The sequence below is a fragment of the Pogona vitticeps genome, chromosome 6, assembly GCF_051106095.1.
Source record: "Pogona vitticeps strain Pit_001003342236 chromosome 6, PviZW2.1, whole genome shotgun sequence".
Lineage (NCBI taxonomy): Eukaryota > Metazoa > Chordata > Lepidosauria > Squamata > Agamidae > Pogona > Pogona vitticeps.
In genome coordinates, this window is record NC_135788.1 from 98,158,675 (window position 1) to 98,176,095 (window position 17,421).

At 42.1% G+C, this 17,421-nt stretch overlaps 1 protein-coding gene across 1 annotated transcript in view; it reads left to right on the forward strand.

The window, feature by feature from the left end:
• The window catches only part of NGFR (nerve growth factor receptor), a 67,440-nt gene that overhangs the window by 10,601 nt on the left and 39,418 nt on the right, over positions 1-17,421 (forward strand). The window contains exon 2 of the mRNA XM_020813485.3: positions 8,076-8,214. Coding sequence (XP_020669144.2) covers positions 8,076-8,214 — 139 coding nt within the window. The remainder of the gene's footprint in view (positions 1-8,075; positions 8,215-17,421) is intronic.

Genomic DNA, 17,421 nt, shown 5'->3' on the forward strand with positions numbered 1-17,421 from the left:
ACACTATAGTCTCCAAACACATGAAGTACTAGTTCCCCTAGTTCTTCACTGGTTAGGCCTCATCTTGAGTAATATGTCCAGTTCTGGACACTGCAATTACCTCAAGAGATAGTGAGCATTCCAGTGCTGGAGGCATTCAAGAGAAAATTAGACAGCTATCTGTCAGATACACTTTGATTTGGATTCCTGCATTGAGTAGAGAGCTGGACTCAGTGGCCTCATAGGCTCCTTCCAACTCAATTATTCTATGATTCTGTGTAATGACATACATTTTTGTTCAACTTTTGCTGCAAGTTACAAACTCAATGTCAGCTGTGAGGTCAGTGGTGCAACTAATCGTTCTTGCACTGATGTAACTTGTAGCAGTTCAAATCCACGTTTCACCATTTGTACTACATGGGCAATAAGTTTTTGGCCAGTAATTTATTTTATCTCTCATCTGACCAAGTACAATGACAATGGCTCCTCAGTGGGGGAGAGGCACCAGAGATTAGGAAAGTTTCTTTCTTTCTTTCTTTCTTTCTTTCTTTCTTTCTTTCTTTCTTTCTTTCTTTCTTTCTTTCTTTCTTTCTTTCTTTCTTTCTTTCTTTCTTTCTTTCTTTCTTTCTTTCTTTCTTTCTTTCTTTCTTTAGCTTCCAAAATCTGATGAAGGGTTCTGGGAGTTGCTGGCCAAAAAGCAATATTTTACATCTCTGCAGACTATTTGTGCATCCCTACAGCAAAGAGAAAAGGGATGACCAGAAAAGGAAGCACAAAGTTACATAACATTAGCATGTGTCAGTTTATGCATGTCAGATGTAGGCTTGGAAACAATTATGATTCATGCAAGTTAGATGTACAGTACATTTAGAAATAATTATTGGCAAAGTGATGCAAAATATGTAACTTTTAGTGGCAAACTTCTCAATGCAACTTAAGAAAACTCCATACATATTGTATTTGTTGCATACTGAGTCATACTACTTGGCATGCAACAGATAATGCCTATGGAGTTTTCTTAACTCATGTAAATTGGCCTTTAAAAGTCACACCTTTTGTGTAACTGTGCAACAGGATTTTGGCCATAATAACCGAAATATGAATAATATACACTTTACCAAGTCTGTAACCCTGTGTGATCTATATGCCTTCCCATACTAACATTTGAAGTGTAACCTGAAAGTTTATTCTTTCCCTTATTGTTATTCTTCATATTTACATTGAAGAGATGTGACTGACCTTCAGCTACAGGACACCTTCAAACAGAGGACTGTCCTCTCCCAGCCTTTCAAATAGGATACTTTCTTCTGTAAAGCAGGACTCTTGGCCAACCCAGATATTCAGGCAAAAGTCAGCCCTATTATTGTACTCCTTAATACTGAGGATCAAACCCCTCCTCACCGCCCATTTTATCTTTGCAACAACTCTTTAAGGTAATTTAGGCTGACTGCTTGTAAATTGTGCTGTCAAACAGGGATTGAAATTTGGATCCCATCAATGCTTTAACCTAAGAGATGGACAAGACATGGTCCTTTAGATGTTGTTGGACTACAACTCCCATGAGCTTGTCAGCATAGCCAGTGGTGAGGGATGATGGGAATTTCAGCCCCGTAAAAAGTCTTAGTGGCCCAAGTGGACTTCTCCACTTTTAATTACTGTACCACACTGTCTCTATAGTAGCTGAATCCATATATCTTTTTTCTATTTCATTTTTTACCTTCTCCCATTGGCACTCTGCAAAATCACTTGATAATATGTGTTTTGCTCTTGGCAACCCCTGACACTCAGGATTAATTTGTGGCACCTTAGAGGCTAATTGATTTATCATGGTCAGAGCTGTCAAAGGCAACAGCTCACTTCATCTGAGGTATGGAGTGAGAAGGCGCTCAATGTATAATTCACAGGACTTGTGGTACCAGCGGGAGGCAAATCAGCCATAGGAAGCCAGAAATCAGAAGGGTATCTCGTGAGGAAAGAGAATGAATATGGGGTGGAGATTCGACACAATATTGTCCCTGCAGAAGTAAAAAAAGAAATATCCAGAATTTTTATCCTGAAAAACTGAGAGTTCCAATTCAAATTCTGAAAGCTTTTCTTCCTGCTGTCTTTGCACATTTTGATTCTTACAGTAGGCTGACTTTAAAGTTGGAAACAGCAACCCCAGAAGGGGCAAAAAGTTATGAATATGTTACTTCCTGTGTTTAGAGAACTTGACATGCATAAGAGATCACAGTAAGCTGTCATCCTGAATAGTTCACCACATTGTAGGCTCAAGCAGGAAGGCACAAGATATCAAGACGTGTCTCATTCTAGAAGGAGTTACTGTAAGCTACTGCCTCAGAAACTTAGAAAATGCAAGGTGGTAAGATTAAAGCCCACCCTCCACAAATAAATCCAAATAAGAGTTATTAATCCCAAAAGTTATTTTCCCCGAAGTTCTTCAGGAGACAGACGGCATAATCCAGTTCTAAGCTGAAGTCTGCCACAGTGAATTCAGTGGGGTTTATTCTCTGGTAAATGTACCCGGTATCGACAGGATGGCAGTCAGCAAGCTAGTCCATGTTAGTTCACCTCCCCATGTGGAGACTCCCTTTTGTGGGGGTAACAGTACTGGTCTAGAAATAGTATTTTGCAGCATGGAAAAGAGGAAATGCAGGAAATGAAATAGGAAGAAGGAAGCTATTACAGATAATATCAGTACTTGAAGAAGTTACTTTTTTAGATTACAGTGCCCAGATCCTCCAGTCGTCATGCCCAAAATATAATGTTTCCAAGCTTCAAAAATAAAATTTCCAAGCAGTTACACTTTACAAGCATTGGAAGTACACAGAGCACATCAAGTACTATTTAGTGAATCAATGTTACCCATTCATTGTTTGAACGAAAATTTATAAAACCATATAAGTAACGGCAGAATTGATATAACTGGGGCTCTTTTGGCACATGTGACTGCATCCTGACTAGTATATGTATTTGTGTATGCTACAATATCTCTAGTGTACACTGGGATAATGTCGAGTTGTCCTGCTTTGTGATTCATCAAAGTTGACAAAGCAGGAATCTCCTCCCCATGAAGTGATGAAACACGAACTGATTCGTTGGTTTGTGGGGGTTTTTTAGACAGCTGAAGGCCGTCTTAAAAAAAAAGCTGACCCCTCCACCCCTGCAGCCTGTCCCCTTCCCATTATCCCTGTCACCCCCCCTACTTTGGCTGTCGCAGTCTGAAACACTGCTGCCACCGCCACCATCCACAGAGGCCTGTGCCCTGGCAGCCTCTGCAGTCACCAACCATCGCCGCCCACTGCGGCGGCCTCTGTAGCCACAGCCTGCCTTAAGGAATCTAGGCTGCCCTTTGCAAAGATGGTGGCTGCAGCTGCAATCACCATCTTTGAAAAGAGCAGCCTGGATTCCCTTAAGGTAGGCTGTGGCTACAGAGGCCACCACAGCGGGTGGCGATGAATGGCAGTGGCAGTGGGCAGCAGTAGATGACGGTGGCACCGGGTGGTGGTGGATGGTGGCAGCGGCTGAGATAGGGAGGGGAAGGGGATGGGGGATAGGCTGTGGGAGTGGGTGGCTGTGGGGCTATCTGGCTGCCTATTGCCCACCAATCAGCTGATCGGCAGAATGCGAAGGCCACAGAAAGAGAGGGGGACAAATAAAAATGGGGAAATATTCATCCCTTCATATTCATTGAGGTCTCTGGAACTGACAAATATGAAGGGACGTATATTTAACGAATCAGTATTTTTTTTTTCTTACGAATATCACAATCCATTTTTTAATTTGTCCCCATGTCTAATTTTGGTGTAAGATGAAGAAAATCCCAGAAGTGTCATTTCCATCTCCCTAACAGTAAAAATATAATACTGTATGACTATAGTATTTGCTGCTTTTTCACAACACCTAACCAGTGTGGAAGGGACTGTCACTCTCGAATTGGCCTCGTCAGCCACACTAGGCTCTGTTCCAAGTCCTCCGTACAGAGCACATTACCATAGTCTCTCGAGACTGAAGGATGCCTAAACTCTGTTGACTGTGGTGGACAACTTACTCTGTTTAGGGCTGGCTGTAGATGGGAGAGGAAGGCTGTGAAGGTCTCTCTTTTCCATGGTATCATCTCTTTTTCTCCATCTGTATAAGGACAGAACTCCCCAGTCACTCTTGTTAAAATAACTGACCAAAGGTCTATGTGGTTAAACCCATCTGAAAGTTTGTCTTCACAGCCCTCCACTTTCCTTTGAAGAGGAAAAGAAAGAAAAAGAATAACCTAAAACATGAGCCCAACTTTAAAAAGTCATTAAAGGCTCACCAGAGGTGTCATTCCCTCTTTCTCTCTCTGTCTCCATTTTGTTCCACCTGTCAGAATGCTTTATGGGGTTAATACCTGCAGCTTTGTCAACAGAAGTCCTGTTAATAGTAAGCACATTTAGATAGGCCTAATGCAGAACATGTGCTTTCCCTGGAGAGTGCTAATCTGGTTGGATGGAGAGATACCAGACATTTCAGAAAACCCCAAATCTGACATCTGTGTAGGACATCGGCCTGTTTCAACAACCTGGATTGTAGGGAGAAGTTACATTTTCCGCATCATTGAAAAGGCAGATGCCATTTGTGTGCAGGAGGTGACACCCTCTCATTTCTGCCATTTTTCATACAGGACGGCGTTTCCATTTACACAACCAGCCATACTTCTAGCCCCCAATTTCAGCCAACGGGGAGCCCTGGAAATTATTTTTCAGTGTTAGAGATCAGCTCTGGGAAATACAAAACTGTCATTTTATTTCTTCATGTATTGCAAGATCAATAAATTCCATCTTTTTTCTCATAAAAATATCTTAGGAGGCTAAGAGGATCAATACAGACTGAAGGGGCCACTGGGGGGGGGGGAACAAGAAAAGTACTTCAGCAATAAAGAAGTTGTGACAGTGGAGCTGAGGTGAAAAAGATGATAACCTTAGAACTGCAGAACTGGAAGGGCCCCCATGGATCATTGAGGCCCAACCCCAGTCAACAAGGCACAGTGGGGAATTGAACTCCCAATCTCATACCTAGAGATGGGCAGGAACCACAAGTTCAGTGCTTCTGAGTGAGTGCTCGCTGGAGGGAATGGGGTGTCAAATCACATAAACCTGTTTGGTCATCCACCAAACTGGCAGTTTGTGACCATCTCTACTTGTACCGAAACCACTGGGGTTTCCTATTCAGCAATTAGATGAAGTTTGACACTAGGGCTCAAAAGCCTTCAGAGCTTGGAAAATTTACTTCTTAAAAAAATACATCATCTAGCATCTTCTACCTGCATGGATACTTCTGGGAACTGCAGTTTCAAAAAAGAGTAAATGTTGCAAAAGGCCTCCTGCCAATAAAATGACTTCTGCATGGCTACCAGAGTGCCATTTTTACGAGGCCCATGGAAATGAAGACGGAGGAAGTTGCTGTAGTCCTTTGTAGTCCGGTTCTTTGCTGTTGTCCAAAAAAGGAACTTGTCCGTGCTCTGTTCAGAAATTAGTGCCGGACTAATTATGTGACCCCTGTGCTTGCTCTTATGTTCTTGTTGTTGCTATTAAACTGCCTGATTCAAGTTTCAATGTATTATATGCTATAGTGTTGATGCACCTGTAGGGTTCCAGGTTAACAAACCTTTCATTTCTGTGTAAGAAAGTAGCAGCTTCACTCCAACAAAAGCAGCAAACCAGTGTTATCACTAAACTTTGCACCCAGCCCCAACCCCTACTCCAGGACATTGGGGCATGCGTTGATGACTTCCAGGATAGACTACTGTAATACTCTCTACATGGGGCTTCCTTTGAGATAGACCCAGAGACTGCAGCAGGTCCAGAGAGCAGTTTCCAGTCTGGTGGCGGGTGCTGAATAAGTTTGATCACATCTCCCCAGTATTGCCTTGCCAGACTGGTGATGTTCAGGATCATGTTCAAGGTTTCGATGGTCACGTATAAAGCCCTGTACCATTTGGGACCACGTCATTTGTCTGAACACCTTTTCCCAAGGCCATCCACCAGCACCACCAGATTCTCCCAGGCAATGCTCCTCCAGGTGGCCGCCCTAAAGCAGGCCAGAAAATCATCTAGCAGAAGTTGGGCCTTCTCAGCAGTGGCACCAACATTTTGGAACCGGCTCCTGGTTAAGTTGTGCCCTGGCTCCCTCCTTCTCGCCCAACTTTTAAGAGGTTACTCTTCAGAGAGGCCTTTCAATGCAACCTTGCTTGGCTTTTCTGTCTTGTGCTCGGACTCCTGTATGGAATTCTGTGTTGCACCTTCTTGGATGTTCGGCTGAGCTAATTTTTCTGCATGATTTGTTTTATTTTATGATTTTATTGCTGACCTCTTAAGGTGTATCTTATTTCACTTTGCTGTAAACTGCCCAGAATTGTGCTTTGCTTTACAGTGGGGTCTTGACTTAAGAACGGCTTGAGTTAAGAACATTTTGACTTAAGAACCACTCTCATAGGAAAATATTGACTTGACTTACATACTTAGATTTGAGTTAAGAACTGAAAAAGAACCACGTGGGAGGTAGAGAAAGTGCAAAATTTGAACTTTCAGTTAACGGTTGGCCAGTGAAAAGGGTGCCTGTCTGCTTCCTCACTCCTCCCAGCGTTTAGAGAGTGGATTGGGAGACAGTCTTCGGACTGCCTGGTACTTGTACTGCCTGGACTGTATTTTCCCTGCCTTCCCTGAACCTTTCTTGACCTAAGAAAGAAAGAAACAAAATATCCCCCTCTAGTGGCCGAAGGCGGAATAGCAGCTTCCCATTAGTTTCTATGGACGGAAAAGAGCAGATACGGATTAAATGGTTCTCAATGCATTCCTATGGGAAATGCAGATTTGACTTGAGAACTTTTTGACTTGAGAACCGCCTTCCAATACGGATTAAGTTCTCAAGTCAAGACCCCACTGTAATAGGGCAGTGCGTTAAATAAATAAATACAGAAATACATAAATAAAATAAAATAAGCTAGAAAGCACTTACGTCTCCCAGAAAAATTAACTTTGCTCCCCTGCTGAATGTATCTTTTTTTCCTGCCATAAAGGATGCAGCAATCTAACCACAGAGTTCCTTGGTTATATTTACTGCCTCCGTAGCCAAGGATAATGTTTATTTGTAAGCTAACTGCCACTCTCAAGAGACAGAAATGCATCTAAATCACCCCAGCACCAGATTATAAAGCACTTTCACAGTATATATTTTCAGTTATTGGGCTTCTGGATTCCTGGGAACTTAATGTCCCTTCTCATGTTATAGAAGAAATTGTGGAAAGGCAGTTTTTCTCCTTCACTCAGTGAAACTATTAGTAGCATAATCTGGTTTTATAGCTAGAGATATTGCTTTGGGGGTGGTTCATAAGTCTTCATTTTAGCAGGCTTGAATTGCAAAGCTTCAGATGGCCCATTTGGTTTTCATCTTGGGCTAAATCCAATGCTAGTCACAACTAGGGCAGACCCACAGGGACTAATGGGACTTGTTAATCACAATTAGTTTTCAACGATGTAGATGTGTTAGTCTGTTTTAGCGTACTGTATATAGCAAAAATAAAAACCAAAGGGTAATGGCATCTTAAAGACTATGCTTTATGTCAGTGTAAGCTGTTGTAGTTTACAGTCTATTTCCTTGCAGACTTAAGTTTCTATTTTTATTTTCGCTGTTTAAATTTCATTGATTTGAAATATTATACAATGTGTATGAAAATATCTTACAGAGTTGACAATTCCTTCCTTCCTTCCTTCCTTCCTTCCTTCCTTCCTTCCTTCCTTCCTTCCTTCCTTCCTTCCTTCCTTCCTTCCTTCCTTCCTTCCTTCCTTCCTTCCTTCCTGTCTACCATATCAGGGCTATACACTCAGTTGTATAGCCTTGAAAAATATGTAACTTTACATATTTTTATTATCTCCTTACTCTTCCTCCTATTAGTCCCAGCATGGCCAATGGTCAAGGATCATGGGACATATAGTCAAACCACATCTGGAAACCTCATGTTCCCTGTTTTTGGTCTATGCTATATGAGCTACTTATATTTTCATGCATCCAGCACTAGAAAGTGAATCATCTTGCTACAGAATCTTTTACCTTTTTCCCCACAGGGCTCAGCATGGGCCAAGGAGAGCTGTCCCACCGAGATGTACACTGTCAGTGGGGAATGCTGCAAAGCCTGTAACCTTGGGGAAGGGGTCATCCACCCCTGTGGGTTAAACCAAACCGTCTGTGAGCCATGCCTGGACAGTAAGTAAGAGGGATGAGAAAATTGGTTCGTTATGCTTTTTCTGCATTTGGTTGGCCAGAATCCTAATACGGAATACTGTGTACAAAACTGCACAAGAAATTCCTCAATTTCCCAGCTGTTTTATATGTCTGAGCCTATAATGTAGTGTGCAACTGAGTGTATAGCCTTAGTATGGTAACAGATAGGTAGAAGGAAAATGCATATGAGATGCCTAATTCTGCACTTACTCTGCACAAACCCGCATGGTTCTGCCCATTGTTTTTAACCTAAAGTGCTTTTCTGTCCTAAATATATCCTCAAATGAAATTCTCTCCAACCTGCATTGGCTGCATTCCTGAGACCAGCTATATAAGACAATCTATATAGATTACAAATCTTCTTTTCCAAATCTTTTAGAGGAGTGGGAACTAGTTTACCTCAGATGCCTGGTGGGGCTTTAGCAAATGGCCAAGAAAGATCTACCCAAGGTGAGTCTGGTGTGATAAGCTCACAGAGTGGACCTCAGATTTTCTAGACCAGAAAAAAGAAAGAAAGAGGAAGCAGCTTCAGCCCAAGATGTCTGCTGGCTGAGGCAAAATATGAGATGGCACTTCACTGAATTCAATGTACAGAATCTAGGTGGACTAGCCGTTGAATCTTCCTTCAATACTTGCAATAGGGGTGGACTAATGACACCAGTGTGATGAGATAGTGAGTGTGTTCCACGTTTATGACAGAGTGTTGCAGGAGCTATCCAAGGTGTTGAGCCCTTTTTTGGGAGAAGAGTTCCCTGTCTCTGGAAAGTTCAGAGCAAAGACCACATCACACCCCCATCATAAAATCAGACTCACTGGCCTGTTCTGCAGTGGGAGAAGGTTCTCTGCTACATCTGAGATCGACAGGCTGCTTTAGGAGTTGCAGGGCAGATCGTATGAACCAGGAAGGAATGGGGAAGGGATTCAGGAGGAACAGCTGGGGGGGGTGTCACTCAGTGCTGTCCTCCAGCTTCTTTCAGTGGTTGCTTCCCTCTGCCTTATGATAGGACCAACCCCGGTCAGATGTTGCTGAGGCTGTACTTCAGGAGAGAGTACTGTACATTTAGCTATTGTTCAATCAGTCTATCTATACTAAAAACCCTGTAGTGACTTGTCATATGATCTTCTAAAGGTTTTCTTTTGGAGGGGGGAATGTAAGCTATTTCCTGGTGATTTGCTTTTCCCTCAACTCTCTACTCAAAATGACTCTGAAAAATACGTTCCCATTAGGGGCATAATCAACGACACTCTTCTCTACAGACTATTTCTGATCAGATCCTTGTTCTAATACAGGGCTAGGCAAAAAGCAGACCATGACATCAGTCCATTGTGCTAGTGCTCTTTATCTGTCCAATCAATGCATTTTCAGCTAAAAATGTGTTAGCACAAGATAAATCAGTGGGGTATCTCAGATATCTCAGAAATTCATGATCTGAGCTACCCCATCACCTTCTGAGAAAATTCTTTTAATAAACATGCTTTGAAATTTGGGTGGGGGTTGGGGGTTGAATGTAAATCCTCACCTGCGTCATTCCTGAATGTGAGAAACTGCAAAAAAAACACGTTGATCTCAACAACATTTTCCATGTTTGTGGCAATCCTTTTTGCACTTATGGCTTATATTGTACAAATTACATGTAATGTCCGAATTGCATAGTTAAACTATGGAAGTTGCTGCTGTGTTGCATGGAATGTGAAGCACCGGATGGTTTGTTTATGAATTTTTGATCAACCAACCAGTCCTCCTATATCTATGTCTGTTGGGTTTCACACTTGGAACACGTAAGTTATGCACAGAGCCATTCAGGCAAATTACAGAAAACAGGGGTGCCACTGCTGCCTCCCAATTACACAGCTGAGTAGTATAGCAACTAACATAGTAACTTTTTTCCAGTGGCCTGCTTTTTGATACAAGTGGAATAAAATTGCTTATCCCACACGGGTCCCCCCCCCCCCCCGGATTCGAGAGTCGCAGCTAAGCACGCAAGCTGAGCAACTGAATGTATGTGATCTGCTGTGCCTGTTCACAATGCCAGATGAGAATTTCCTTGGCAGTGAATATGAATGAATCTTGCTATGCCATAAAAAACTGCAGCTGCTGCTGGATTGCAATGATGCTGGGGGTGCTCACACAAGACAGGCCGAGGTTCCCAAACCTTCAAAGACATACTTCCTTGGCAGTGAGAGGGCTTGGTGGGGGAGACCTCGATTCTCTTCCTTGCAGCACTGGTTAAAAATAACTGAAAACACGCTTCCCATGCAAAATCAATGGCTGCTACTTAAGCTCTGCAGAGAATGGCAGCAGAGATGCTGGGTGTCAAATACCAGGCTCATAATCTGACCTTGGAAGAGTTGCTGTATTGGCATTTGGCAGGGCAGGAGCTAAAAAGAAAAAAGGAAGGGAGAAACTACTGCTACTGTGCATTTATTTATTTATTCATTCATTCTTTCGTTTGTTTATTTATTTAATGGAAATCCCGCAAAAGCTCAGCATGTTCCAAACTGATGTCAAAAGCTTGGGACTCTGTGAGGAGTCTTGCTTTAGAGGTGAGTGATTCACCTCCATTCTGCAGGCAACATGCTCCACAGTCCATTTTTTCTTTCTTTCATTATTTCTCTGGTGCTGGCAGGACCTATGAAAAAAAAACCACACAACCCCAAGATGGCAGCAGTTGCTGGGGGATTCAAGCTGAAAGCTGACTCCGGATAGCAGGGAAATCAATAAAGAGAAATAAGCAGAGAGGCAAATTTCAGATGAGTCAGTTCTCCAAACATGAAACCAGGACAATCAGTTGCAACTGAAACATAATAAAGAGTGTCTAAATGTATCCCCAATATCTTATCCTTTGCCCTGTCCTAATTCTGCTTTGGATTTCTTAACACAGAAATTCATGTCTCATAAAACAGGGACCAATTTCCCTGTGGTTTCCATTAGGTTTGCTTAAACTTTGACAATACAGGTACAACATTTGTACTTGTTTTGGTGTGCTGTCATGTCATATTATGAATTACTGGTGTCCTGTCATTAACAGCCTTGCTCAGCTCTTGTGAACTCAAGTAAATCCATCAGTTAATCTTCCTCTTTTCCTGTTGCCTTCAGCTTTTCCCAGTATTATTGTCTTTACCGGTGAGTCTTCTTTTCTCATAATGTGCATCAAGTGCAACAGCTTCAGTTTTGTCATTTTTGTTCCTGGGCAGAGTTCAGCCTTGATTTGATCTAATACCCACTTATCTGTCTTTCTGGCAATTCTTGGCATCTGTAAAGCTCTCCTCCAGCATCATGTTTCAAATGAATTGAATTTTATTTGAATTTGACATACCCTCCACTAATCCAGACCTTTTTCATTTAAAGGAATGAATGAATGAATAAAATATGCCTAATTGAGATAGTCTATAATTGAGATAATCTAAAGCACATCATATGCATCAATCTGCCTTGATCTGGTGCCCTCTGTACCAGCATCTCTTCTTGACACAAACCAGCATGGCTTATACTCAGTGATGTTGGGACTTGTGATCTAAAATGTCTGGAGCTCACCGGACTGGGGAAAGCTGACACAAAGGACCCTCTGCTATGAATGAGGGCATCAATGGCAACCCCTCTCCACCCACACTTACCTTGAAAATCCCAGGTCCTTCCCTCTATTGGAGGAGACCTGTGTAGGCCCAGTGCCATGGCATGCTCTGTACTTCCAAAATTACCCTGTTGGCTTCAGGTGAGTGGAGGACACTGTCCAGTCATAGTAAGATTCTGCGGACTGTCCAATTAACTTCTGCACATGCTGTGGCAGCAGGGAAGGGGAGGAGTGATATTGTCCTTTGTCTTGGGCAGCAAAATGTCTTCGGAGGTGGTCCTGCTTCTGGAGCAGCAAAGAGCACACCTTTTCCCTTTATTGTGTGGCATCTCTTCAGACATAGTGATATCATGCCCCCCCATCCTAAGTCTTTTCCAGACTGAACGTATCTACTTCTTTAAATGCTCAGAATCTATTGGTGATTTATTTGTGTGTAAGTTAAATGGCATAACCGTGATGGTGAATTACCTCTAACTATCAAGGTGCCAGTCCTTTTAAATGCTAGGAGGAAGGGTTAGGTTTCCCAATTGCACAGCTACTAATATGACGAGAACCTTGTTAGTTAGTGACAATTTACCACAGTGAGTTGTGGAATTTAACTTAAGCCCATAGAAGTCATCAGCAGGATTCTGGCCATAAAGTGGTGGAGATATTATTATATTTGGACTGTAACTCCTAGATTGCCTCTGCCACACACCACTGCCATTTTTTCACACTCTGATGTTACATCAGGCCTGTTCCTCCACTCTTCAGTTACCCATGCACTGATTCACAAGAACTCTAGCACAAATGTTTCCTTCCTGTTCTGATCTGGCAAGGGAAATCCACAAGGAAGAACCAGTTTATTTAGGAGGACTGCTCAATTAGGTTAGCCTTCTGCAGTGGGGGTGGGTGGGAGGTGAAGGTGAATCTGTAGAAGCAATAAGCCATGCATACCTAACCCCATGTCTAATTTCATGCAGATTACCGCATACACCTGGCTTGTGTTTGGGATGGTAGCAGGATGGGAGGGGGGATGCATTCCCTCCAACGTACCACAACCTCAAGTTCCAGGATATTTGTGAATGGAGATACAGTATTTCCTGTCTCATCTGGGATCTCTATTTGGAAGACTGGGCAGGCAGAAGGCTTCCTATAGGCAGATTTATGATTTGTCTGCTTGGTGGAAACTACTGCACGGTGGGATGTGCTTTTGACTTTGCTAAGCTGCCTGCGTGTGGTTGTGGGCATGAACACATGTGCTCCTGTTTTATGTTACTGAGCACAAGTCTGACCTTGGGGACGTCCCTTCTTGTGCATCTGCATAACTGGGCTCCTTAGCAATTCCCAGTGCTGAATTGCCAAATTGGAGTCTTTGGATTAAGTTCTCATTGATGCAGAGAGAATACACCAAGAGACATATAAGTGGAAATAAATATATATAATTCTGAAGTTTTCCCTTTGTGAAGTTAAAACCATGAAGAGGAGGGGGGGATCCAGAAGGCAAAAGGCAGCTTTATTGGTCTGTATACATATATATATATATATATTCTGAAGAATCCAAAAGCTTATTCACCTTTTGGTAGCACCTTGTTTGGTCTTATTAATGGCACCACATGGTCGGATTTTTATATATATAAAAATCTGACCAGGTGGTGCTATTAATAAGACTAAACAAGGTGCTACCAAAAGGTTAATAAGCTTTTAGATTCTTCAGAATTCTGTATTGGAATAGATGTTAAGCAATCGGGGATGGCATTAGATGGGGATGGATAGAAAGATCAGTGTGTGAGCAAGTCCTCCACAAAGGGACAAAGGTCAAGAGGCAGCTGTTTTTCAGAGGAGATTATGATATTATTGAGCCAAGCATGCAAGTTAATCTTGTATGCATCTACTTAGAAGTGATCCCCACTGTGTTCAATGGGGCCTTCTCCTCAAGTAAGTGCTTCCAGGATTAGAATTTGAGGAAATATGGGAGATCCTGCGCAACAAGCAGTAAAAAATTTCATCCAAGGATCCTTCAAAAGTCATGAATGAAATTATACTTTTGCTCAGCCTACTATTTATTTATTTAAAATATTTTAATCCTGCCTTTCTCCTTAAAAAGGACTCAAGGCGGCTTACAACATTGAAAGACAATATTGAAAGCTAAGCGCAATGAGTATAAAGAGGCAGCTTACATCATTAAAAGACAGTATAAAAGGTAAAACAACAAGTATGCAAATACTAAAAAGAAATAAATACCACTCTTAAAAATAGTAGTACACAAGACCCAGTCAGAGCAGTAATGTGCAACACATGCCATTTAAAAGTCACTCATGTAGCCAGTCACGTGTGTAGAATAATTATTGTGCTTTTAGAATAAGTAGCTGTGTTAGTTTGTGCAAACATATCAGGCAAAAACAAAGAAAAATAGAAGAGACAAAAGCATTGTGGCATCTCAAAGGCCGTATTTCAATGTTAAGCTTTCATGGACCCTACCAGATACCGTAACAGTGTTAATCCCTCTTTTCCATGTCATCTGTCTACCACAACACACCTGTCAGTTTTTTTACTTTTCTTTTGTTTTTGCCTGATATGGAATAATTAATTATGTTATCACTAATTACAGCTGTTTTGGCCCCTAATTAGCAGTAGTTAAAATGACCGCAGGAGTGGGGGGTGGGGTGGGGAAGGATCTGAATCTAGTGCAGGGGGGATTTCTAGCAAACAGAACTGAAAGTGAACTTGAACCTAAACCAGTTCCTAAAAATGCAGTTGTAACATTTTTAGCTGTAGTCACAGGATGTTTCTTGCTGTTTTGCAGTTAGATTGCACAGAGGCTGTATGCATGCACATACAGTGGACCCTTGACTTACAGACAGCTTGACTTACAGACTTTTTGAGTTACAGACTTCTCTGGCCGTAAAATTTAGGTTTGAGTTGCAGCCTGAGATTTGACTTACAGACCAGAAAAAAACCAAAATGGAACAAAAACGGCCTGTTACGGGATTAATCGGTTTTCAATGCACTGTAGGTCAATGGAGACTTGACTTACAGACTTTTTGACTTGAGAACTGCCTTCCAATATGGATTAAGTTCTCAAGTCAAGACCCCACTGTATTGGTATGCACATGTATGAGATTTCTTTTTCATCTTTGTCTTCAGCCTTGTTCTCCTCTTGTACTTCAGTCTTGTACTACTGTCTTTTTTTTTAAAAAAAAGCATTACATCAGTATATATATATTTGCACATTAAGACATTAAATTCTATATAACATGCATTCATGTTCATCTTTCACCATACCACCACTGACAAGAACAAGATCTTTAAGATTTTAAAAACTAGGATCCAGGGAACATAGGAAAATGTATTAGACCAACTCATTACAGTGATGGCTTGCTTAATGATTACCTTGTTAAATGATGAAACCGCTTGACAATGAGGTTTTGGCGACCGCAAAACAATGTTCTAATAGGAAAAATTCGCTTCACGATGTTTGGTTCCCTGCTTCAGGAACCAATTTTTCACTAGATGGTGATTTTCAAACAGCTGATCAGCGGCTCTAAAATGGCCTCCCGCTGTGCAAAATGGCTCCCCGCTGTGCTTTAGGACGGATTCCTCGCTATACAGGCACCGGAAAATGGCCGCCCTATGGAGGATCTTTGCTGCACGATTGAGGTATTTAGCCCATTGGAATGCATTGAAGGGTTTTCAATGCGTTTCAAAGGGTTTTTAAAATTCACTTGACGACGATTTCGTTTAACAGCAATGTCGCTGGAACGGATTAACATCGTCAAGCGAGCCACCACTGTATATCAGTCCAGTCCTGCTCAGGATTGTCTCTCCTGTCTGGTGACATTTAGCTATGGCTTCAAGCATGCGTTTTTCCAGCCTTACCTGGGAATGATGGGAATTGAACTTGACTCTCAAGCACACAAAGTAATAAAGGAAAAGTCTGTGCATGGCCACTTTGGACCCCATCCTGGGGGTTTGCCTCATTCTTGGTGGCACTGCAGTGAGAGTGATGAAAGAATTTATTATTTGTCCCATCAGCATCAATCATCATGTGCAATCTGGTTTGATTTGCTCTCTGAGGAGCTCCTCTCTTAACTCCAGGATAACCCTGAAAATGTGCCCACACAGCAGGGTTGGGAACTCAAGTCACAGGACTGGCTGTCAAGTCGGACTTCAGTTGCACTGGTGACTTGACTCATACTTGACTTGGGGTTTTGTTTCAATGACTCGGACTTGACTTGGGACTTGGGACCCACACACCCTCTTTTCTTCTGTCCCTTTTAATAGGGACTCAGATTTGAGGCTTGGGAATTGGTACCAAAGACTTGCCAGCATCCTTGCCACACAGCCCATCCATTTACCTTCCCCATGTGTTTCTCCCTTGCCTGTGCCAATCTAAACGCCTCCATCAATAATTCAGAGTGATGTTAGGATTCACCAAGATTAATCAGAGTTGTTCACTCCTACAGCTGAGCTAAAGCTGAACGTGAAAACCTGACTCTTGGTGAGGCCTGAGAAGAGACCTGAGGGAACTCGAAAACTGTGAGGGGAATGGAATGGAGTATTATCAGAGATAGTATGGCTATCTGATGGGTGAGAACACTCAACAGGAGCACTCAATGTGGTCACACTTAATTCCACTTGATGCATTTTTCCTAGTTCTTGTTAAAAAGGAGGTCTATGAGTCCACTTTATAGAAGATAGCCCTTTGGATATGTGTTGCATCTAAATGACTTCCTAGCTCCACCCTGATCACCTCCAAAACCAATCAGCTCCCACCCTAGTATCTTCAGTAATTAATCATCTCTAAGGGTTGGTTGGGTGTGTCCAGTCTGTAGCAGGAATGCTTATGGAATTTGTTCTTCAAAGTGAAAGTATTACCACATAGGGTATTCATGTCCAGTGTTCCAGCTGGCCAATGCAGACCGGAAGGCAAGTGAGAGAAAGAAGTAGGACACCTGAAAAATAAGAATCAGAAACCCAAACTGGTCACATTTTGGTGAAGATTTCAACTAAATACTAAGGAAAACATCCTGCTGTAGTGTAGTATGCTTGAAGAGGGTCCCTTAAGGAGATAAGAGGGAGGGCTTGTAGAGGAAGGGCCTTTTCGGCAGCTGCCCCCAGACTATGGAATGCCCTCCCGAGGGAGATTCGTCTGGCGCCAACGCTGATGACATTTCGGTGCCAGGTCAAAACCTTCCTGTTCCAGAAGGCTTTTAACTGAAATAATATCAGCTGTGGGTCTGATGGCAATTTTTAGAATATATATATTTTAATTGCTTTTGAATTATGTTGCCCTTTTATTTTACCTTTTTATTGTTTTTTAAATGCTGTTAGCCACCCAGAGATCTTCGGGTAGTGTGGGCGGCATATAAGTTAAACAAACAAACAAACAAACAAACAAACAAACAAACAAACAGCCTGATGGGCTGGAACACTAAACAGGAAACTGTTGAACACTGGACTTTCTGGGTACCGTAAGTGTTGGACCCCTTTGTTTGAGGCTTTAAAACTGCAGTTAGATGGCCATCTGTCAAGGGTGCTTTGGCTATGGATTTCCTATATTGGGATTGAACTAGATGACATCAGATAGTTGGACTTGATGATAGTGGTAATCAGACTAGATTATCTTGAAGTCTCT